At 37.5% G+C, this 24,522-nt stretch overlaps 1 protein-coding gene and 2 gene segments (V, D, J or C); all 3 read left to right on the forward strand.

Annotated features, from left to right (window-relative positions):
- Positions 1–3,408: 3,408 nt before the first annotated feature.
- Positions 3,409–3,831, forward strand: LOC128374855 (Ig kappa chain C region, B allele-like). The segment is given in 1 exon segment: positions 3,409–3,831. A coding segment is annotated over 1 exon segment (306 nt).
- A 2,374-nt stretch (positions 3,832–6,205) lies between these two features.
- On the forward strand, positions 6,206–8,954 carry LOC128374903 (Ig lambda-3 chain C region-like). The segment is given in 4 exon segments: positions 6,206–6,223; positions 6,552–6,615; positions 7,715–7,798; positions 8,576–8,954. Coding segments are annotated over 4 exon segments (492 nt in total).
- A 2,345-nt stretch (positions 8,955–11,299) lies between these two features.
- zgc:101744 (Receptor expression-enhancing protein 6-like) lies at positions 11,300–23,540 on the forward strand. Its single transcript, XM_053335350.1, has 6 exons — positions 11,300–11,371; positions 11,483–11,617; positions 19,406–19,499; positions 20,395–20,533; positions 22,497–22,665; positions 22,859–23,540. The coding sequence occupies exons 2-6, from the start codon at positions 11,503–11,505 to the stop codon at positions 22,894–22,896; spliced, it is 555 nt and encodes a 184-aa protein (XP_053191325.1). The 5' UTR covers positions 11,300–11,371; positions 11,483–11,502; the 3' UTR covers positions 22,897–23,540.
- Positions 23,541–24,522: the final 982 nt, after the last annotated feature.

Below are 24,522 nucleotides of genomic sequence, written 5' to 3' on the forward strand. Positions count from 1 at the left end.
CCATAACACTGCAACTAAGGAGGTAACTGTGTATAATGTGAAGTTTGTTTCTGTATACTGTTGCATTGGGGTATGTATGCAGGTATGTATGTACAGAAGTGTGTATGTATGTATATGAGTATGTACGTAGGTATGTTTGTATTTCTGGTATGTTGTTTTTGTTTTTATAATGCACATTGTTATATTGTTGTAACTATCTATTTATAATATGTTTTATTTTTATTATATGTAGCACTGCCCTGCTCCAAGACCAATTTCTCCCATAGGAGACCAATAAAGAAACCGTAATCTTAACCTTAACCTTAACTAATAATATCAATTAGTATCACAGGAACAGTGGAATCATCAAATATAGATCTTCAGCTAAGATCAGTTTTATTGTGGGTAGGAATTTGGTTTCTAAATTTGTGCCACTAAGTTCCTGGAAAGGATGATTTGTGATATTTGTCAATCGAAGTCAATATCTCCCAAACATACTCATCTTTGGCAGTAAACTCTCATGGATGCCCTGATTGGTAAACAACATATAGAGAGATGCTACTCTGCCAATCATTGTGTATTCTAGTTTGTTAATGTCTCTTCTAAAGTTTCATTGTGTTCTTTTTTGTGTTTTGCATCTCAAAGCATGCGTAGTGTATGTGGATGTCTGTATGACTCAGATCACATGAGTGATGTATCAACACAAACCTCTTCTTGTGTAGCATCCACAGCACGAGAGTTGGGGTCCTGGCTGCTGCCTGTGTACTTCTGAAACACTTCACTGAGGGGCGCTATCTCTGAGTCCAGCTAAACATGAGGGGGGTAAAAAAGGAAAGAAACATGCACAATGTTCTCAGAGTAATCTGCAGTGTCATAAAAGCACAATTATTCATATTTTTTGTGTAACTAGTGGAAATAAGTCAACAGCTACATAAAGAGCTACAATGTGTTAATGAGTAAGTTACTTTGGTGAGAGTGGATGTATGTAAATGATGTGCAAATACTTATTTGACCTCTTTTGTTGATTCATAGTAAAGGATAGAAAAGTAAATTAATTGTTGTCATTAAAAATCTGGACTTCAATTAAGGTGAAAATCATTAATTAAATGAGTGATTAGTGAATGTTTAAATCTCTGCTGCTGAGGATTAATGTAAAGAGAGCATCATGATGTAATTAGTGTTTTAAGGTTGTTTTGTTGTTGTTGATGTGGTTGCAGAAATCACTAAAATCTCTCTAAAATGAATGATTTGCCAACATGATGTGAATAAGTTGTGTCTGCTTGGTGAGGTTACTGTGAGCTCTGTGTTCAGTGGTCTGTGTCAGAGTCTCTTCCTCTTCAGCAGCTGCAGTCGGTTCCTGCTGTAACAGCTCAGAGTCTCTGCAGTCTGACTGAGGGAGGTTTTTGTACGACGACAAATCACTGTGTGAACACTGGACCACTACTGGAAATCATACAGTAGTAAACTGCTGCATCTTCAGTCTGAACTCCACTGATGGTCAAAGTGAAGTCAGAGCCGCCTCCACTGCCACTAAACCGGTCTGGTATTCCTGATACACTTGTGCTCACACGCTGAATTAGAAGGTTTGGAGTCTGTCCAGATTTCTGTTGATACCAGGACAAGCAATGAGGATTACACGCAGAAACAACTTGGCTGGTCTTACAGGAGATCCTGACAGTGGATCCTGGAGTAGTTGTGAGTACTGGAGGCTGAGTCACAGTCACCTGACCGCTGCATCCTGCACACAAAAACCAATCTTTCATTTATCAGCAGAAATAAATGACAGAAAAGGCAGCACATCATGTTTGAAATGTTGCTGAGTCAATGAACCTGTAAAACAGCAGCAGGCCAGCGTCCAGATGAGGATGGTGATGAGAGTCATGCTGCTTGTGGTTTCTGCTGTGTTGACTGACAGATCTGAGTCCTGCAGTGTTGAACTCACAGGACTATAAACCTTCTCAGTTCACTGGAGGATCAGCTGACCATGCAAAGCCTCCTCTCTATGGAAATGATTTCTCTGCTCTCAACAGACTGAAGGCAACGTGGGACACAAAATCAGGAGAAATACTCTTTGGATTTACACCATCTGTGATCTTAATGGAATAAAATCACTTTTTTGGAAACTAATTTGAGGATTTAAAACATTTATTTCAATGGGAGTGGTTGGTATCTTTATTTATTTAAATAGTTTTACATACAAGGTTTCACAAATACACTTTATACTTATTCTGTAATTTATGATTATTTAGAAATGTTGTTTTTATTTAATATGATCTCAAATATGTAAAATGTTTACAATCAGATTTTTTTACAGGGAAAATCTACCTGTTTACTGTCACTTGTACAAAGTTTCATAAAAATCATGTAAAATATTTTAATTCCTGAAGAAATTTAAAATGAAATCAATAATAAAACATTTTGTATCTTTGATAAAATGTTAATTATCCAGTTTTAGTAGAAATAAAGTGACTTTTCAGTGGATAGATGCTTGTTCACAGTGCAGGAGGTTTTTGTACGGCCACTTAATGAGTTTGTATCACTGTGGTGGACTTTTGGTGGAGGAACCAAACTCATCTTCTACTGTAAGTACCAGAGATTTATTATTTCTACATTATAAAATATTATGTAGATTTGTTTAAAAGAATGTGATAAAACAAGAGTTTATTTGAGGTATTTTATGTTTTCGATATTTTTTGCTTCATTTTAAGCTCAGCTGAAGTTGGAGGAAAACATTGTGCAGATGTTAACAAATGTTTATTATTATAAATGATGTTATAATGAGATATCATTTGAAATAACTCAAATTTTCACAGATTTTAATTTTAATCAATAAGTTGTTTCACGTTTGGTCGTAAAATTTGTCTGATCAACATTTTAAAAGTCACAAAAAAACTCAATCTTTAGTCATTCATTTTTAAACATTAAATAAAATTATATTTACAATATAATGTTGGTTTCTGTAAAACAGAAGTTATTTGTAGATCCAGTTTATTTGCAGCTTGTGTTCACAGTTCGTTGGTTTGATGTGGAGAAAAGGAAGTGAAACAAACAGATGACAAAGTCTTTAACTGTAATCACACATTAATGTTTCACCTCTAAACTTTTATACAAACTCATCAAGAAAAACTTTGTAAGAATGAAATATTTACTGTCACATGATGAAGCAGATGTGAAGATTTCATTTAATGATCATTACATTTAAAGATCATTACATTTACACCTAACTCATGTTGTATATTGTCTAATTCTTAGTGATTTATGATGATGTGCTTCAATAGATTCATTGCTTTAAATGTCAAAACCCTAATGTCCTTCCATTTCTCACCACCTCTCCTCTGTCTGATCACAGTATCACACACACACAGCTAATCAGCAGCATTGTTCACCTCTGTCATGTATCATAACTCAGCTGTCTGTCCTACAGTGGATGTTAATCTGCTCCTTGTGTGTCTCTGCTCTCCCCTCCAGCTGGCTCCATGGTCAGGCCCTCAGTCTCTCTGCTTCCCCCCTCCTCTGAGCAGCTCTCTGGGGGCTCGGCCACGCTGGCCTGCCTGCTGAGCGGCTACGCTCCTCAGGGAGCCGTGGTGAGCTGGGAGGTGGACGGTACAGAGGTGACAGAGGGGGTCCTGAGCAGCTCAGAGGAGGAGAAGAGCGGACGCTACAGCAGCAGCAGCACCCTGAGCCTGAGCCAGGAGCGCTGGATGAAAGGAGAGCTGTACTCCTGCAGGGTCCTCCATCATGACCACAGCCAGATCCAGTCCCTCCGCAGGAGCAAGTGTTAGGTGTAGAGGGGCTGGCTGAAGACCAGGACAGGAGCTGTGTGTGGGGGGAGCAGGAGGAACACACCTGCTGATCTGATCAATATGATTTTTAATGTTAGTAGAGTAAAGTGAAGCTTTGTGTGACAGAGAACAACTTAGAGAGTAATGTGTGTAGCTCAGCAGCTAGATGTGAGTGTGCTGCTTAATAACTGTCCTGTTGATGATTGATGTTTCTGCTAATAAAGTTTGAACTGATCAATAACATGAAGTATATTGGTCTTTTATTTTATGAAGAGTGGTACAAAGGTTTATTCATTGAATTGGCATGAGTCATGAGATCACAGTCAGTATCCTCTGTGGACCTTTAATGTGCATCATTTCATTGCAATCCACTAAATGATTGTTGAGATATTTCAGTCTGACACAAAGTGGTGCAGTGTTTGACTGACATTGTCATGCCACTACACTGTCTGCTTGGATACATACATTATTCAATACTGAGTTCACATCTTGATACTAAACACAACTGATAAATAACATGAAGTATTTTGGTATTTTATTACATGAAAAGTTTTAAGAAATTCTAAAAGTTTAAAAGTTTATATGGTGGTAAAATTAAATGCAGGCAATTGATTTTTTTAAATTAGATTTTCAGTGAGGAAAAAAATCTACTCAATAAAATTTGTGATGAGGAAACATTTATCAGAGCTCTTCTTCTGAGAGTTAAAGTGAACAAAACATCACATGATGTCATTAGATCTAATTTCTTTCCGTATTTCATGTGTCAGAAACATTTAACCTGAATATGTTGAATAAATTCACATAATTGTGTGAGCAGCTGTTTTTATTATTGGAATATAACTGTCATGTACAGCGTCTCTATGGAAACCTAGTGGAAATTAAAATAAGCTTAGTCAAAAATTAAAAACAAGAAATAAGACATTCATTAATTGTATTTTCTAATAAATGATCACATAAAAAATGAATGTATTGTTCCATTAAAGTTACATGTAATACTACAATAAAAAGTAAACCAAATAAGTCAGTGGTGATTAATTGTGCTTAGTAAAATATATAGTGTTGTTCATTTTGATACTGCAATGATTGTAATATTGCATGTACATATCCTCAGTGTTTATTATATAGTTATTAATGTTTCATATCTACCTTACTCTGTAAAACTGTTAGTTGTAAGATAAATACATGTAGGGAAGAAAACATATATTTCATAGAATACTGCAGTGAAAATACTTCTGAAACTACAACGTGGTGTTCAGTGAGGCAGTCGTCCATGTGAGAGTCTGATGCAGAAACTCACAGCTGCAACATGTCAAACTATGTAGTGTGACTGAAGGAGGTTTTTGTACGACTCTATATCACTGTGTATTCACTCCGCCACTATATGCTCCCATACAGTAATAATCTCCTGCATCTTCAGCCTGGACTCCACTGATAGTCAGAGTGAATTCAGGTTCAGATCCACTGCTGCTGAAATGACTCGGAGTATCAGATTGACGTCTACTTATTTTATAAAACAGCAGTTTGGTAGGCTGTCCAGGTTTCTGCAGGTACCAGCTGAGATCATCATCAACTCCTGTACTGGCTGAACAGCTCAGAGAGACTGTCTCCCCCAGACTGACAGACTTTGATGCAGGAGACTGACTCACAGATGGACTCGCACCTGAACCTGAAAAAAAAGAAATAAAAGTACATTTTTACATGATTTTTAAAAAACTGCATTTAAGTAAGTACAATGTGCATATATGTGAAAATGTGTGTTTTAGGTGTAATATTAGAAAATCACTTCATCTTACCGTGAAGTCCAAACAGCAGCGTGGTCAGCAGCACAGTCGGTAACATCATCATCATGATTAATCTCACTGTCAGAGAGAGAGACTGCACAGACTGGTCTCAGTGATACGTCTTAAAACCTGTTCAGGAGCAGTGATGCACAGCAGCCATTCAAAACACACATGTCATAGGCAAACACTTACACCTGTGTATGTGTGAGGAGGGAACATGTTTGTCAGCACAGTGATATCAGTGACAGGTCAAATCTGTTATGAGTGCACATTTACTTGTTGACCAGACTCCATTATATTATTAGTATGATCTTACTTTAGTTTTATTGTAATTGACCTCAGCAGGGAGGAGCAGGAGATCAAATATCAGCTGTAGTTGTGAAACTGACTGAGGACAATATGAGAGGAGAAATGTTTGAATATAACAACTGAACTGAACTAAAAGTGCACAAATACTTAAATATTTACTCTTTATAAAACATGCTCATAGATTGTGGTTGTATCTTGTACTTTGCATTATATTTGGGCATTTTAAAGACATTTTTACATGTTTGTAAGTATCCGAGCAAATGTGAATGATTTGTTTTAACTTAAATTGATACTACAGCAGTAATGAGAACAGTGTCCATAGCAACATATTTTAGGCCCAGGCACAAAGGAAGCATGTTGATTGGCTACTTGGTAGGTGATTTAAGCTAAAAAATAAAACCAAAAAAAAAAAAAATAAAGAGGCTTGAAATTGAGATTTCCTGAGTTGGGGCATGAACGACACTGATGCAGCTGTTGGACAATATACTCTAAACCAAGATCATGGTGGTGATGTGGTAACAGAAATAGTGAAAAATATACCCTGTTTATAACTGATAATGGTAGAAAATGTTTGTTCAAACAGAAAAATGACAAGAAATAAACTCAATATATGTACTAGAGCTAATACATAGTTTGTGCTTGGTGAGGTTACTGTCAGCTCTGTGTTCAGTGGTCTGTGTCAGAGTCTCTTCCTCTTCAGCAGCTGCAGTCGGTTCCTGCTGTAACAGCTCAGAGTCTCTGCAGTCTGACTGAGGGAGGTTTTTGTACGACGACAAATCACTGTGTGAACACCCATGCACTGTTTATATAATGTTCACTCTGACAGTAGTAAACTGCTGCATCTTCAGTCTGAACTCCACTGATGGTCAAAGAGAAGTCAAGGCCGCTTCCACTGCCACTAAACCGAGCTGGTGTTCCTGATTCAAGTGTGCTCACACGTCTAATTAGAAGCTTTGGAGTCTGTCCAGATTTCTGTTGATACCAGGACAAGCAAGGAGGACTACACGCAGCAGCAGGGTTGGTTTTACAGGTCAGAGTGACAGTGGATCCTGGAGTAGATGTGAGTAATGGAGGCTGAGTCACAGTCACCTGACCGCTGCATCCTGCACACAAAAACCAATCTTTCATTTATCAGCAGAAATAAATGACAGAAAAGGCAGCACATCATGTTTGAAATGTTGCTGAGTCAATGAACCTGTAAAACAGCAGCAGGCCAGCGTCCAGATGAGGATGGTGATGAGAGTCATGCTGCTTGTGGTTTCTGCTGTGTTGACTGACAGATCTGAGTCCTGCAGTGTTGAACTCACAGGACTATAAACCTTCTCAGTTCACTGGAGGATCAGCTGACCATGCAAAGCCTCCTCTCTATGGAAATGATTTCTCTGCTCTCAACAGACTGAAGGCAACGTGGGACACAAAATCAGGAGAAATACTCTTTGGATTTACACCATCTGTGATCTTAATGGAATAAAATCACTTTTTTGGAAACTAATTTGAGGATTTAAAACATTTATTTCAATGGGAGTGGTTGGTATCTTTATTTATTTAAATAGTTTTACATACAAGGTTTCACAAATACACTTTATACTTATTCTGTAATTTATGATTATTTAGAAATGTTGTTTTTATTTAATATGATCTCAAATATGTAAAATGTTTACAATCAGATTTTTTTACAGGGAAAATCTACCTGTTTACTGTCACTTGTACAAAGTTTCATAAAAATCATGTAAAATATTTTAATTCCTGAAGAAATTTAAAATGAAATCAATAATAAAACATTTTGTATCTTTGATAAAATGTTAATTATCCAGTTTTAGTAGAAATAAAGTGACTTTTCAGTGGATAGATGCTTGTTCACAGTGCAGGAGGTTTTTGTACGGCCACTTAATGAGTTTGTATCACTGTGGTGGACTTTTGGTGGAGGAACCAAACTCACCGTTGACTGTAAGTACCAGAGATTTATTACTTTGTACAATATATAACATTTATAACTTTTATCAAATATTAAATGAGAATGTAATCAAGTTCAGTGTTTGTATATTTTTGATATTTTTTGTTATTTATCAAAGACGGCTGATCTCACAGTCTGATAAGAAACTTTGCAGACCTGAAAATTCATTCAGTATTTCACATTATAAAACTTTGTAGAAAGAAAATGAAAATCTATTTTCTAGAAACTATTTTTTTGATGTTAACTTTAACTTTGAATTGTTATCTGATTTTAATTGTTAACTGTGTGAAAGTTAGATTAGGTAATATTACTCATCTTCAAAACATAACATCAATAGTTTAATGTTATTTTCATTCATTCATTTTGAAAGTTTCAAACAGTTTGTAGATTAAAAATCTTTGAAAGAATCTAAAATTGAATTCCAGTTGAACATAAATATGATTTTATCAGTAAATGCAGCTTAGCTTTGTGTTCACGCTTCATTTATTTCACATGTAGTGAAAAGGAAGTGAAAGAGACAGATGACAATGTTTCAACTGTCTTCACATGAGTGTTTCAACTCTGTCAGTTTAAACACAAGAAAATGAATTATTCACTGTCTCACATTATGAAACAGATGTGAAGATGTCATCAATAATTATTATCAATATCATTTAACTCATGTGTCTGATGGTCTGATTCTTAGTGTATGAGTGCAATAGCAGCACAAGCTCTAAAGTTTTCTGTCTTTGTCTTTTCTCCCCCCTCTCCTCCCCCTCTCTCTCCTCCAGTGGGTGTGGTGCGGCCCACCCTGACCGTCCTCCCCCCCTCCAAAGAGGAGGTGCAGCAGGGCAGTGCCACACTGCTGTGTCTGGCCAGCGGGGGCTCTCCCTCAACCTGGAGGCTGGACTGGAAGGTGGGGGGCAGCAGCAGCAGCTCCTCAGAGGTGTCACACAGCCCGGAGGTCCTGGGGAGGGACGGCCACTACAGCTGGAGCAGCACCCTGAGCCTCTCTGCAGACCGCTGGAGGAAGGCGGGCTCAGTGAGCTGTGAGGCCAGTCTGAATGGACAGACCCCTGTCACTCAAAGCCTGGACCCTGACCGCTGCTCAGAGTAGAGCTTCAGCAACACTTCCTGTCTGGAAATGATGCTTCTTTTTCTTTGCTCCAGATCTTGATGAAGCTACAGATCTTCTCTGTTCAGTGTTTTAATGTGCATGTTGCTTTCTAACACTGATCTTCTTCATATTCTGCTTTATGTTCATTACTTTTCAAATGAAACTGAATTTTATGACTTTCCCTGCAACAGAAATGATTCATACATTTAAAATGTGAAATGAACTTTGAACTATTATTCAATAAACTCTTGATTATAATGAATCAATGTCTTTGTGTTCATTTTAAGATCAATACGTTATTTTAAAAAAACAACCTTCTTGATCATCCAAATATCATCACACCTGATGTTATACTGCTGTGTATCTAATAGTACAGGAAATGGTAGCTATTTTATGAACTTGAGACATTAATTTTTAGTATGAATTATTTGAAAATACAGAGAGAGTAATACATTGGAAAGATTTATTTCCTTTTGGGCTACTAGTTGTATCATTTTGTGCTGCTATTAAAATATTTATAGCAAAAATATGTCTTGCTATTGTTGGCTGCACTCTAACAAGAGCTCAGTGTCTCAATTGTACAATTAAAGAGATGGATTAAAGTGACATGAATTAACATTTAAACTGTAAATGTAAGAGCATCTTTCAGTGTGTTTCAGGTTTATTTTTGTTCATTGTGGTTCTGCTTGATGACTCTTGTGTTTCAGAGTCAGTGTTGTGTTCACTCCACCAGTTATCATATTACATATTTACACCGAGTTTGAACATTTGAAAATAAATGTAGGCAGTGATGCATACAAGTCATGCAAAGCACACATAGGCACACCTGTCCTTGTGAAACAGAGAGGAAGAGATGAGGTAGATAGGCTACATCTCCCTGTGGACTGATTGAGCACTTGTGGAAACTTGTTGACTTTCTGTCCCACTTCTCTCTGCTAAATATGTTTATGCAAAGTTTCCTGAAGCCTTTTATGCTCATAAATAGATGCAGGGTGCCCTCTGCTGACAGTCCAGGTTCACAACAATCACATTTCATTACAACCCACCCAGTAGTTGTCAATGTGTTTATGTCAACCTCATGGTGGCACTAAAGGAAAATGATGAGATCACAGTCAGAATCCTCTGTGGACCTTTAATGTGCATCATTTCATGACAATCCACTAAATGATTGTTGAGATATTTCAGTCTGACCCAAAGTGGTGCAGTGTTTGACTGACATACGCATGCCACAACACTGGCAAAACAACTCACTAATAACTGAAGCTTCTTAGTTCCTGAAATTTTACATTTTGGAGTTGTGAGATTTTTATTTTTTTTATTTTCAAAATTCTGTTTCTGAGACTCCTGTACTTTCGTTGTATTGGTGACTGTAAAATGACAATAAAGGCTGTCTTATTTTATCTGACTTTGATTGAAATGTCAAAAAAGCTATTAAATAGACCTTCGGATAAAATCGTTTAATGTGTTGTTTCCAAAGTCAAGAATTAATTTTAAAATCACTATTTTCACTATGAGCCAACATTTACCAGAAGTCTTTAAAGTGCTCAGAAAGTGCTTGAAACTCCATCTGCTGATGACTGGTTACATGTATCGTTCAGTACTGAGTTCAATATATAGGCAAATTTACTGACACCACAGTTCATTTTAGACACAAAAACAAATTCTTCCCACACACACTGACACTTGACTCACGTCAATTAGAATTGAAAATCACTTTTTGATCTCAATTTTTTATTTCTGTTGTGTATACGTTGTACTTTAATTGTTTATAGAGTAAGAAATGTGTGTTCTGTTAACAAACTTTGCTTTACAAAACACATTAAAGATTTGTACCTCCATAGAATTATTATATGTATTATATTGAAACAGGTCAGAAATGCAATCATTGCTCAACTTTCTGTTTGTGAGATGTTGCATTCTTTCTTTTGTGAGATTTTGTTGTATGCTCTCTTTGTGAGATTTTCTTGTATTTTCTGTTTGTGAGATTTTCTTGTATTTTCTGTTTGTGAGATGTATTTTCTGTTTTGTGTATTGTGAAATATTAGTATTTTGTGAAATGTTGCGTTTACTGTCTGCTGTTGCATTGTGTCCAATATTGTTATGTTTTGTACTTCAGGGCCCCCGTACATCCGTTTCTTTTTTCTTTATTTTTCAATTATATCAAATAGTTCCAGCTGTACTCGCTCTAAAGGACTGTAGTTTCCATCTCCTATCACTTAATTTAAATAGGTTTTTATTTCAGCAACCAATAAACCTCTCGATACATGCCTACATATGGACATACCATCATCTTTAAACCAAGCCGCACGAACCGTTTATTTTATTTCCCCTCTGCACTGAACGTTACACCGCGGAGCTCTGTGATTGGTCAGCGGGCGCCTTTCAAGCCCCTCCCCCTCCGCTGTCACTCACCGCAGCTCGTGAGAGTCAGCAGCAAGCGGCAGGATTTCGGGCAAATTCACAAACCAAGGTTGGTTCAGAAAAAAGAAAAAAAAAATCCACGGTTTGAGACAAATCCCCTAAAGCTTCGTCGCGTTTAACCTCTGCTTTTGTTTTTCCGTGTGGTTTCTGTCGTCCACAGGCTCAGGAAAGCCCGAAAAAATGAGTCAGTACAAGGACCGCTTCGTGACTATGCTCCATGAGAAGAACTTTGTGACAGATCATTTGGCGACGGTGGAGCAAAAAACGGGAGTGAGGAGAGAGTTTATCGCCTTAGGTATGTTGAAACAACAGTATGAAGAAATTAAGCCACTTTTTAAAACTTTAAAAAACAACATGTGTGACTGTGCTTTTGTAAAATGCAGAGGGGGGCTTGACGTCTAAGTTAAAGTCAAACATATAAAGTGAGGGGTGTTTGTTTTTTTCATGTTAAGCAAACAAAGATAGTTGAGCTGATATTTAAACTGCCACTTAAAAGTCACCAGCACCTGACTTTTCACATTCATTTCATATCCTGTTGGCTCACTTTATTGCCCCTCTCTGTCAGACTTGGATGGCAAAGTTCAGCCAGCTCAGACCTTTATGCTACATTACAAGATTAGAGTCGATATATAATCCCTCATTTACACCATGCTTTTAGTCACCACACATTTCTAGCTTGCCTTACTTTTTTTTTTTTATCAGGGTGGCGTGTGAGATAATCCAGACTTTAAATAATAAAAGTAAAATAAGAAATAGACTGGACAGTACATGTGGGGGCTTGAGCACACTTTTTAATAAAGCAGCTGTGTAAACTTTGCAACACTTTGTTCAACTCTTGGTATCACTTATTCATTTGCATGTCAATTTGGAAATGGACATGTAGGGAATAAAACATCAAGAAGACTCAAACAAAGAATAATGAAACATAAAAACACCATATGAGTGAATGGGATTTAGAGATAAATTAATCCTTAAAGAGGCAGGCACTCATTGTATCCAAAGAGGGTTAAATGAGGAATTTGACTCGGTGCTGTAATTATAGAGTTTAACTGGATTAAACTTGTTTTCAAGGAACAGGACTTCTTTTGAGAACAGGAGGAAGTTTAGTTCATGGATGTGTCGAGGTTACCCGAAGATCCTCTTTGAAATGAGTCACTGATTCATAAATGTTACAAAGATACTGTGTTTTGAAATATTATGTTGAAAGAACACAATATTGTTGCTTCGTATTAAAAAAAAGAAACATATTCAATCTTTCTTAGTGTTTGATCAAGAGTATTCTTAAGCTTCCTATTATCCTCAGGTCAATTTTGGCAGGCAGTAACTAAAAAATGAGGTATACTTTTACTTAAATGAGGCCTGTTGACTGTAATTTCCAGAAATATGTCTAAAATCTGTGTTAATAAGTTGGAGTAAAGTTTGCTGAAAAGGTGTAACACTCAATTAGATGATAATTGATATTTTATGCTTTATAGACAGTCAAACCAGGCTGTGTCAGTTTTGAGTAGGGAGGACAAAAGTTGCATGGTCAACAGGAGGGTTAAAAAGATGATGATGGCAATGTTGTTATGTAGGCTTTGTAGCTATGGTGATTTATCAATAACACTGACTGATCGATGAATGGCTTGTTTATTAGAAAACCGGAAGCAACCTCTCACATAATCCTGATAAAAGCAAGCGCGAAAAACTCCCCTCAAACATCAGGTGAATTCATTATGTTTTAAACTTGATGGACTAGCATTGGAGCACGCACTGGTGGTCTAGGACTTTATCCTCAAAATGAATCCATAAAAAGGTGAAAAATGACAATCACCGTTTCCAAAAGCCTAATATTATCCTGACTAACAGTCCAGAAACCAAAGAAATTCAGTTTACTGTCATATAAACAACAAAAGAAAACCGAAAATATTCACATTTGAGAAGTTTGAACTGCAGAATATGTACATAATGCTCTTTAAAAGATGACTCAAAACAGTTAATCAGTTATCAAAATGCTTTGTGTAGTTGTGATTTATATTTAACTTGAAACATAAAAAAAAAAAAAGATAATGAATAAATAAATAAACTCAAAATCAAATGGCCACCGAGGCACCTCAGGAATGAATCTCACACGGGGAAGAAGTGCATCGTCCAGGCAAGCATGACGTTTCTTTTAGTTTATTTTACAGTTTTTTTACAAGCAAACAGACAAACAACAATGATGTCCACCCCCCACCCCCCCCCCCCCCCCCTCTCATTGCCTGGGTAAAAAATAACATATGCCCTACCCAGTGTCTACTGCTCTATAGAAATACAGTCACCTCTGTGCTCCAAGCTGCCCAGTACCTTCAAAATAAAGCATTAACCAGTACTCAAAATAATAATAATAAATGTTATTTATAAAGTGCCTCACATTTGAAAAAAATAAAACTCAAAGTTCTACAAGACAAACAAAAAATTCAGCTATATTCTTCCAAACTAAACAGCAATAAAAAACAAATAAATGAAATTATTAAATCTAACAAGAACCCCAAATAGCTTCACCAGTTTGCGATTCATTTAATAGATGGCAAGTAATCAATCAATCTTCTAAACTTGTCTGCACCTTACTGAAATTGATATAATCCTCCACACACACACAGACACAGAAACAGACACAGACACACACACACACACACACACACACAGACACATATTGCTATTCAATGAACTACCTCTAATACCCCCCCTTGGGCACCAACAGCTGGTCTTTGGGGGGTATTTTTATCACATCCTGAAATATCCAGAGAGAGGCGGAGATGGACGGAGACTCTAGGATGACGGGTTACTTGACTGACGGCCGCTCTGTCCACTTTTTAGGAGTTTTGACAACACCGTGTGGTCAGTTAGTTCAGATTAAAGTCGATAAAGATCTGACACCTCGGGCTACCAAGTCCAATATTTCATCCACGGTGCCGCTGAGCTACAGGAAGCTCGTCAGCCACAGTGAACTACATTCAGAATTGATCCACACAGATGTTCAGTCACAACAACCTAACTCGAGTTTCAACCGTGTTTTTCAAGGTCACAGAAGACGGGGGGGGACGCTCTGTTGATGTTTGATAGCTGCATGTGAAACGTTGCGTCTGTATTTAGCTGCACGATATCAGATGTTGAGGAGCTTGATTAAGCAAGCATGATTGGAAATAACCCCTGAGGATTATTTCACTATTTTCAGTTCGGCTGTACAGCTTCAAATATAACATTTAACAGAGGTGGCCCCAATATTAAATCCTGATACTGGATTTCAGAAGTCTATATTGATATTTATTTAATTGATTGAATAAAAAAAACATTGGATAGCTAAATATTTTCAGATATTCATTTTTTAACATAAGTACATAATATATGGATTATTAAACCCTTACATACTGTTCAGGGTCAAATTTTCTTTTTATATATGCAGATGTGCATAATGTGACAATTTGCTGCTTTTTTGTTTGTTTTTTGTGTTACCTGAAAGTCTTTGTGTATTAGGACTGTTAGTCATATAAATCAAGACATTCAGGGATGTGAACTTGTACTCGAGGACACTGTTAATGATTCTTTTTCAGCTCTTTCTGACATTTTCAGAACAAATGATTAATTGATAGAATAATTTTCTAAACCAAAATCATGCTGTGATGTCCTGGTTCCTATCTGGAACATTAATGGGTGCAAAAGGAGTCCCTGCCTCGGGGTAGGTACTCAGTGCACCCAGAAATATTCCTGGGTGGGGCTTGAGGTCGACTCTGTGCTGATTGGGTAATACTCAAAGCGGGACATCAACAGAAAGCGCCAAAGTAAGAGATTACGTGACGATCGAAACAGTTGCAGGATGATGATGTCACCTCCAGAGTCTGGGCAGTCCTATCAAGGTCCTACTCTGCAATGGAGACACAATGAGTGAGAGGGCCGTGTGAAAGGCCATTCCTGTAAAGTTCCTGCCTCATACATTTTACCCAGAACTTACTCAATAGAAATGGGACTTCTGTCTTAGCATACAGGAATTTTGGGCCGATATGTCCCTGATTCAACCTTCCTGAGAATTGAAGGAGAAATCTGGTCTGGGATTTAGTCTGGTACCGATGTTCAGCTCTGATTATCTGGTCATTTGATGGGTTTGCAGATCCAATCTTTAACCTTCAGAACTGCTCACAGACTCGCTGAAAATCATTTCATGTCACACACTACGAGATTGTGCCAGACGGAGAAATACACCACCTCATGTGACCTTGTATAGAAACAGATATTAACAAAATGGAGACATGGTGCAACAACTCACTATAGTAACTCTCTGCAGTGAGGATAAAAAACCATCAGGAGACTAAAACTAGTCTGGATGAAGAAATGTTCAGGCAGACTCAGTAAACATGAGCTGAGAACTGCAGGTGAGATAAGATAGATTTAAATGTCAGTTTTTATATCTGTCAACAGTTGTGTGCTTGCTAACGTTACCACCCATGGGCTGCAATGTTTACTGTTGCTTGGCAACACTGTCAGCTGCTCCGGGACTAACATCAGCTTATCTCTGTCATTAGTTAGTTAGTATTAAAATGTGGTACATTCTGGTGAACCATGAGAGCAAAATTAAGATGTGCGCTCTAAACAATTTGGGGTTGACACAGCCACAAAGCAAAGCAAATACATTTTACCAGTTAATAAATGTTCCAAACAAAACATCAAATTCAGACTAATGCTCATATTTTAGGTCTGAAACAAAGAAAGCAGCAGAAATAATAAGTTAATAAGTTCAACTAGTTCATTACTGAGGAGGAACATACAAAATAAAATACTGTTAGATTTTGACATTTTTCAGTAAATATCTTTCTACAATGTTTTAAGTTTGCATTGTGTTTCTTCAAATGACTAAACTACAAATTAGATTATGGTAAACCACCACGCTCTATATCAGGGGTGTCAAACATAAGGGTTAGGGTTAGCCTGTGGGCCAGAACCGGCCGCCAAGGGATCCAATCTGGCCCACTGGATATTGGTGTAAAGTATGAAAACTGCAGAAAAGTAATTTCAGTTTTTCAGTTGATCCTTTTGTAAATAGATGGTTTATTATAGTAAATATAACCTGGCCCGCTTGAGATCAAATTAGGCTGTATGTGGCCTACAAACTAAAATGAGTTGGACACCCCTGCTCTATATAATTAATAAGAAATGTCGTGGTGGCCCTGATGAGTCTGTGAGGAGCTCTGGAGGTTTAAGATCGGATCTGTAAACCCGTCACATTACCAGATAATCTGGGTCCCAGACCAGATTTCACCTCTGATAGTCGGGAGGGGTGAATCTGGAGTAGTCTGAGCCCGTCTTTACAGTCACTTCAAGCTCAGTCGGATCTTATTTCAAATACTTGGATGCTTTTGTAAGATTTTGGCCACACAGACTCACACCACCAAACTGGCTTGCAAAACAAATATGAATGATTGTATGCAAATATTACTTCACCTGCCTGTACCCTGCACTTAGCAGAAGGTAGAACAGACAAACTATACCATGTCCTGTGCTGTCCTGTGTGTAGAAATGTCTCATTAGCTTGTTAGTGAAACAACAGGAGCTCATTTGATACTTTGGCCACGCTGCTGGCTCGTTACAAACACTGATAATGGCGTACAATAGATCCTTTCATGTTAGCTCACTGTCACGTTTTATTTTTACTTTGCATTGATCCGTGTTAGTAAGTCAAACACAGTTTAAAAAAACAAAAAAGGCACTATAACTATCCTCTGTGGAGCTGAGAACCGTCTCATGTTCACGCTGACTCTGAAGTGTGAAGAGTTATGTGCTGAGCGGAGTAAAGAGGTCTCATCTCTAGCGACCGTGCACGCAGCCAAACTCACAGAGCCACTGACTGTTTTGATAGTGACATGTTTTCAACCCTCACATACTGATCATATTCAGACTCTTCACAGAATCCCCTCACAACTAGTCTCTCTACTCAATTTCGGTCGTAGATAATAAGCAAGGTTAATCCTTCATAAAGGTTTCAGAGAGCTGAGAGAGTTTATTATTCAGTTTTCTTCACTTTTCATTTATGGAGAAAAAACATGAACTATATTAAATGTGAAGATTGAATTTTTTGATTAAATATGGGTCAAAAACAGTAATAATGTCATCCAATTTCAGAATAAAAGGAAGAAGCATTTAGAGTGTATTTAAATGAATAGCATGTGAGGGTTAAAGCCGACTTCCACCCCTCCTCAGCCACTGTCACAATAACAATAATAGGTTATTGTGATAATTCGATGTTAGACAGAGCTTGTTTTCTGCTGAATTACACCTTCTGAAACTGTGTAATGAGCAGTTTGAATCCTACAGTTACAGGATTACACAACTCTGTACTGACTAAAAGACACATGGTTTGTATTTAAAGCTCTTAGAGGTCTTTGGATGCATTGTTTATTTTCCTAGAGCAGCTCAGTCAGCCAGATGGTGCGCAGCTTTTTGAAATATTTATTACAGTCAAACAAAGATACATGTAGATACACAGGTATTTGCAGTCCAACCTTTTGTTATTTATCACTAAATTTAAAAAAAAATATTTTCCTATGCAAATCATTGCTGTGCGGACCTCACTGCCAGCAGTCGCCTTTTCTAAGCCTCCCATTACAACCAGTTCTTCCAGTTTGGTCTCAGTTAGAGAGAGAGAGAGAGAGAGAGCGAGCTGGTAATTGCATTGATGATTGTGTTTGAGCTTGGACAAACAAATGAGATGTAAAGAGCAGGCAATAGTTTGAACGCTATCAGAGGTTGTTTAGTGCTCTGGATACCTGTGTGACCTCATTATGTTCATGACATTTATGTGCAGTCGGGGTTGATATCAACATTTTGAGTTTTGCATACATTTTAATGTTCATACGGTAACATCCTGCTTATACAGCCACTCGTTGGTTAGACAGTCTTCTCCTCTCTCATGCCCTCTTTACCTTTTTAAACATGCCTCGCCTTCATGTTTGCATGAAAATAGAGTTCACGCAAATTACGTCTGTAGATTTAAAATAGTAATCTACACCTCGGAGTGTATTAAAACAAGATGGAAAACTAGCTTTGTATTATTTATGTGTAGAAAAGTCATGCTTGTAACACTTTTTTAAATCCGTAAAGGAGAAATAAATCACGCACAGCAGTCAGTTTATTTGCTGTGACGTCGGCTAACCAGCGAGATGCAACATTTCTTTTGTGAGGAAGTAATAAGAATAGAAGAAGTTTATAGAGAGCTGATCGTCCTGCAGCTTGTTTTTGGGGTGTGTGTTTAATTCAGAACAGCCTTGTAAAGTAAAACAAATATTTGGCATCACACTGCACAATAATGATACTCATAATAAAGTTTATTTATAGGGCATATTTCTTACAAGGGATGTAGCTCTAAGTGCATTTAAAGACAGGAATAAAAATACAATACAATAAAACAACAGCAAATAAACTGAGCCCACATCTCTTATAGCTTTGGGGGGGGGGTACTCCATATTTTTTGAGAATAATTAGCACAATGATTTCTTTCTCTGTGTGTGTAAAACACTTTGGATCAACTGTGTTTTAAAGTGCTATGTAAATAAAGTTGAAGTTGAATTAAAGACATAATAGTGTATTTAAAAAAACAGCAGTAGTAGAAGTCCACTAAAAAATCCAGTCTGTTAAAAATAAATACATAAAGAAATGAGAAAGATTCACTAAATTCAATGCATGCATCCGTTTCAAATTTCCTCTGAGGCTTCACTTCAATACACAGAGTACATTTTGTGTTTTGGGCTTATAGAAAACCGATGTATGTGTGGAATCTCTCACTTGAACAAGACGTTTAGGTCCAAGTATTTCACGTGACGAGTGAGGTTTGTTTTTAAGTCAGCTCTGAGTTTCACTGTTTGACTTTAGTGCAGCGCTCCTCCTAATCCTGGTGCTGTGCTGTCTACGCATCCTGTTATCAAACACACTCCACTGACAACAAAATAATGTGAATTAACATGACAAGTGTTTGACAAGTTAAACAGATGACCTCACCTCTTCTCTCTTCTCTCTCTCTCTCTCTCTCTCTCTCTCTCTCTCTCTCTCTATGTGTGTGTCTCTCTCTCTTTCTCAGGTGCTCTTGGTTTTATTGGACTGTACCTGCTGTTTGGATACGGAGCCTCGCTGCTCTGCAACCTGATCGGCTTTGTCTATCCAGCGTATTTCTCGTATGTATGAAAGTTGCACTTGTTTCACTTAACTCCAAAACAAAATGTATGAAACCAAGAAGAAGAACACTTAATGCAAAACAACATTTTTTTAAAATATCTTTGGTCAGTTTTATCTCAGTTGGTAGTGTGTTCCACATTTGAGAGCCTTTTATGGTAAAAGCTGACTGCCCTGAGGAGGCTTTACGATCCCTGGTGATTTTTACATGTCACTGTAGTAAAAGAACTGGGGTGTAAATAATAAATGAATGATGGTCCTGTCATGTGTGAGTGCTGACTCGCTGTCATATAGTGCAGGGACGCAATGGAGCCATTGTTAATGTTTTTAGGAACGCCTGCGCTTCTGCTTCTGCTTCCTGTGAAAAAGACTTTTGTTGTTCATGTTCACAAGTTAGAAGACAAAGTTTAAAAGATAGATTCAGATCTCTGAAAGTCACAGTACTCACATACCCAAATTTACTGGTCGCTGTAATGTTCCTCCTCCTCTTCTTACTGACCATAAGGGGATTCCTTGCTGGTTCTCTTTTTCAACTTTAACATTTTGCACTAAAAAGACGTCAGAAAACAACCTGTGAAATATCTTCGTAACCATTGGATGATTGGATAGATTTGTGTGTCCCCATGTTGACAAATCCTGATGACCACTAACTTTTCCTACAGCGCCACTGTGAGGTTCACATTTATGGTTTTAAGTGTTTATTGGAAGGATTTACAATTAAGCTTGCACCATCATCAGCTTAAATGTTAACTTTAGGCTTTACATGATCAGGATTTTTTCACCGATCAGTGAGTTTAAATAAACCGACCACCGCTCCAGGAAATCTTTCTGTACTGTTTACTGTCATTTATGTCGTCATCAACCATCTGAATCAAACCTGTGCTCCTGTTCCTTCAGCATTAAGGCCATCGAGAGCAATAATAAGGACGATGACACACAGTGGCTCACCTACTGGGTCGTCTATGGGGTCTTCAGCATCGTAGAGGCCTTTTCTGACATCTTCCTCTCCTGGTTTCCCTTTTACTATGCTGGCAAGGTACTTTGACCTTTAGTCTGCCGAGTGTTTTTTTGGTGTGGATGATATTTTACACTTTTTCTTAAATTCTTGTTTGACTGTTTTTCACAATCTCTGTATGGCCTTATTTAGTCTGCTCTCACTGTGAAATCACAGTCACACTATATTGATCACGAGGGTTGATGTTTTTTGGCCTCTGTTTATTTTGTAGTTTGCCAACAGCACACTCTTGTGGACAGTTTGTGTTATGACAAAAATAAGGAAGACATGCAAAAAATCTGCTGTGTCCAAACTCCAAACTGCATCATAATACTAAGCAGGTTTTCATTATGTAGCGTGTTCACATTGGAAAAGTATCTACTCAAAAAAGTGTATACTCAAAAAAAGTTGGTATGGACACTCAAAACACTTTTCAGTGAGCTTTGGATACATTATTGTCCCACAGTGTAAAATAACTACTCACAGCTCTTGTTTTCATGACTTTTTTGCACCATCTGGAGGAAAAAAGCATTAAAGAAGTAAAAAGTATAAAATGTTTCGAACAATTTCACATCACTTTTTATCTGGAAGTTTGTCATACATTAAGTAGTTTATTGTGAATAATGTTGTGAGAAGTCATAACCTCATTATCCTCCCGTCTGTTAGCCATCATCATTACTGCTGGATTCATTACAATGGTTTAACTTGAATAAATCAACTTAATCCTGATTAAAATTGGCCTAATAAACACTGCCTCCTACTGTGCAGTGAGTGATGTAATATTAAAACAAGCCTGTTATATAACATGTTAACAAAAACACTAAAAAACAAAGTTTAGCCTGATTTGAATGTCAGGTTTTTGCCAGCCAACAAAATGAGGAAAATACAGTTTTATACTATTTTTATACTTTATAACTATCTCATCATTGTACACAATATTAATTTAACAAATGACACAAACCAAGTACTAAACAGGAGCCACTTGAGACAAGAAGCTTCACACCATATGTGCCTGACATGGACTGGGTTCAGCATCAGAGTCTGGCTTTCTGACATAAAAGTATAAAGGATAGGTGCAATAGATTCTTAATTTAATACAATAGAATTATTCTTAATGCAGTTTAGGCAACATTTCTTGTTCCTTGTCAGTGTTTTTTGGTGACTATTCTGAGATAATGTCTGAAAATAAAGATTATAATTAAGAACCTTTGCACCCTTAGGATTAGAACAAATTAATTAAACACTGAAAGCCTTTTACTTACTTTTATTTATATAGGCAATATGAAGTCTTTTATCTCAAAGTCTATTCAATCAACCGTCTTTCAGTCGCTTAAAGGATATTATTTATTTGCTTAAAAGATCTGGGATGAGGTGATATGCTGCCCTGATAAATAATTTGGGAAATGGTGACCTTTTAACTCACTGATGGTTTTACCTTAGACTTCACACTGCGTCCTCTGTCCCCTTTTTATTTTTTTATTGGTTTAATCATCACTCTTTTATAACAAGGTTTCGTGTGTTGTTAAAGTAATAAAACTGTTAACACTCCACTTGTTAGAGTGGGGGATTAGAAAAGGGGGAATCATAGGAAATTATACCTACATAATGAACTGTGGACCCTTTTTTGTAGTATTTTGAAATATTGTTGTAAGAGTATGTTTAAGGAATAAAAGTAGTAACATGGCTCGATTTCAGTTCTTTGTATTGCTCAATTAAAACGTAAGGTACAAAGATCACTTTCAAAACTGTAATATGTGGGTTAATCCGATTAGATAAGTTTTATGATTTTTCAATCATGCCGCTGTTGTTGCATAACAGGTCTGTGTTACTTTACCATCCCTCATTGAACAGTATGACTCATTATTTATGAAGCCCATATACCAAGATGAAGTTTATTCATTTAAATCATTTAGACCAAAGTAAACATGTTAATCATTACAGTTATGCTGAAGCAAATGTGATGGTGATATATATTTCTAAGACTTGTTCTCTTCTCTCTTCTCAGTGTTTGTTCCTGATCTGGTGCATGGCTCCAGTGTCGTGGAACGGTTCTGCCATGTTGTACAGTCGCGTGATCCGACCATTTTTCTTGAAACACCAGGCTGCCATGGACAACATGGTCAGCGATCTGAGCGCCAAGGCTAAGAGCATTACTGAGACCGTCACAAAGGAGGGTGAGACAACCACATTATACACGTGAAGGCACAGCCACGTCTATGTAATATAAGCACAGCAGCGCCAGTATTAACACTAACCTGAACATCACCTCTCAGATTCACACAAAAAAAAATACATTCACAAACTCCGTAATTTTTTTCTTTTCTTCAAATTAATGTTGTTTTTTGTCTTGTCTCTTTATTCCCTCAGCTGTTAACCAGGTCCTCAACCATGACAAGAACCAGTAAGAAGCATGGGAAGGCCTTGTGTGTGCGTGCGTGTGTGTGTGTCCTGGACAAGTGAATGAGCGAGTGTGTGTGTATGTGTTTGTTGTTGGGCTCTTGGTTTAGTGAAAGCGAAAATTCACGCTCCTGAAAAATGAATAAAAGCTCATTTGATCATCCACATCATCAGTTTACTGCCATCAGTTCTGCCGAGACAATCTGACAAACTGTGACCTATATATAAAAATGTAGAGCTTGTTTTCTCTGTCGTAGCATGATGAAACAGTGTGGAAAGAAATGTGTTGATAGCAAAAACTTATGATTGGCGTACCTGCAGGTACAGCTACAGCTACACTGGAGGTGTAGTCAATAATGCTCAGGTGTGTGTCTAATTGAGCCATTTGTGACAGAAAATGCACAGGTAACACTACAGTTATAAAAGCAAGTCCTATTGAAATGTGTAATATTGTAACACCTTCAGCTTTTATATGTCATTAAGTCTATTACTGCAGGTCTTCTTGCTCTTAGAAAGCATTTAAAGTCTGTTCTTGAGCTATAAGTAAAGTTCTCACTGTACGGTTTAACTGGACGACTTCTGTCTTTTGATATGTCTTAAATTATCATCTCAATATGAAGAAACAATAAAACTGGAAACATGATGAACTGTAGCACCGAGTACAGTAGTGTCTTTGTGTCTGGCTTCAAACTATCAGATTTATTTCTGTTTCTTCTGGGAGACTCTCTCTCTCTCTCTGTCTCTCTCTCTCTCTCTCTGTCTCTCTCTCGCTCTCTCTCTCACTCTCTCTCTCTCTCTCTCTCTCTCTGTGTGTCTGTCTGTCTGTCTCTCCCTCTCCCTCTCCTTCTCCCTCTCTCTTTCCGAACAGTGTCATTCCTCACAAAGTGGGAAATTGGATTTTATTTGGTCCAAATTACAATGTTCACGCGCCAGTGATTTCAGTAATTGTATTTTATAGCAGTGGCGAGTTGAGAAAATTGTATTTCTGGATCCATAACCTCTGCAGATTTGGTTCTAGTTAATTCTGCAGCACCGATTTTTCTTTTTTTTTCTCTTTTTTTTTTTCCTTTTTAATGAACTTTATCTGCTGTAATTGTAAACGGTACCCAAATATCTCACTGTATCACTAACTGAAAAATTACATAGCTCTTTGTTAAACACCTCTGAACTCAAGGATGCCTTTAACACAGAAAGTAAAACACTCAAGTTTTGCTGTAGATTACTTTCAATTAATCTCTCAATTTATTTTTCTCTAATTCTTTTAGTTTATATCAAGAAATGTTTGGTGTTTTTATTGCAGGGAACAAATACTAATACCATGCACAGTTTCTCTCCCATCCTACATATCCACTTGATCTTTTGACCCGTCAACCTCAACTACTTTTACTGGCATTCAGACAGCCAAACCACCCACGCTTTAATTTGTGTTTGGCTCCGTATTCACGCTCGAAGGGCTCTGAATGGGAGGCCCTTTGTATTAGTGCGCTGGATGTAATGCACGGGAAATGGTGCAGCGCCACAGGGAGAGCAGGAAAGGCATCTGCAAATGTCTGCTGCTGCAAAGACGTGTCTGCCGGGTGTTTGTTATGTATCCCATCAGCCACCGGTGGCCGACAGGTTATTGATTTAACAGG

Source organism: Scomber japonicus, chromosome 16 (genome assembly GCF_027409825.1).
Source record: "Scomber japonicus isolate fScoJap1 chromosome 16, fScoJap1.pri, whole genome shotgun sequence".
NCBI classification, from domain to species: Eukaryota; Metazoa; Chordata; class Actinopteri; order Scombriformes; family Scombridae; genus Scomber; species Scomber japonicus.

What these genes read in the sequence shown, in the direction of transcription:
- zgc:101744 (XM_053335350.1), top strand. Translation starts at nt 11,503, where the DNA reads ATGAGTCAGTACAAGGACCGCTTCGTGACTATGCTCCATGAGAAGAAC. An exon ending in GAGAGAGTTTATCGCCTTAG is followed by an intron (nt 11,618 to 19,405) that starts GTATGTTGAAAC and finishes TCTCTTTCTCAG; the next exon opens with GTGCTCTTGGTTTTATTGGA. An exon ending in GTCTATCCAGCGTATTTCTC is followed by an intron (nt 19,500 to 20,394) that starts GTATGTATGAAA and finishes CTGTTCCTTCAG; the next exon opens with CATTAAGGCCATCGAGAGCA.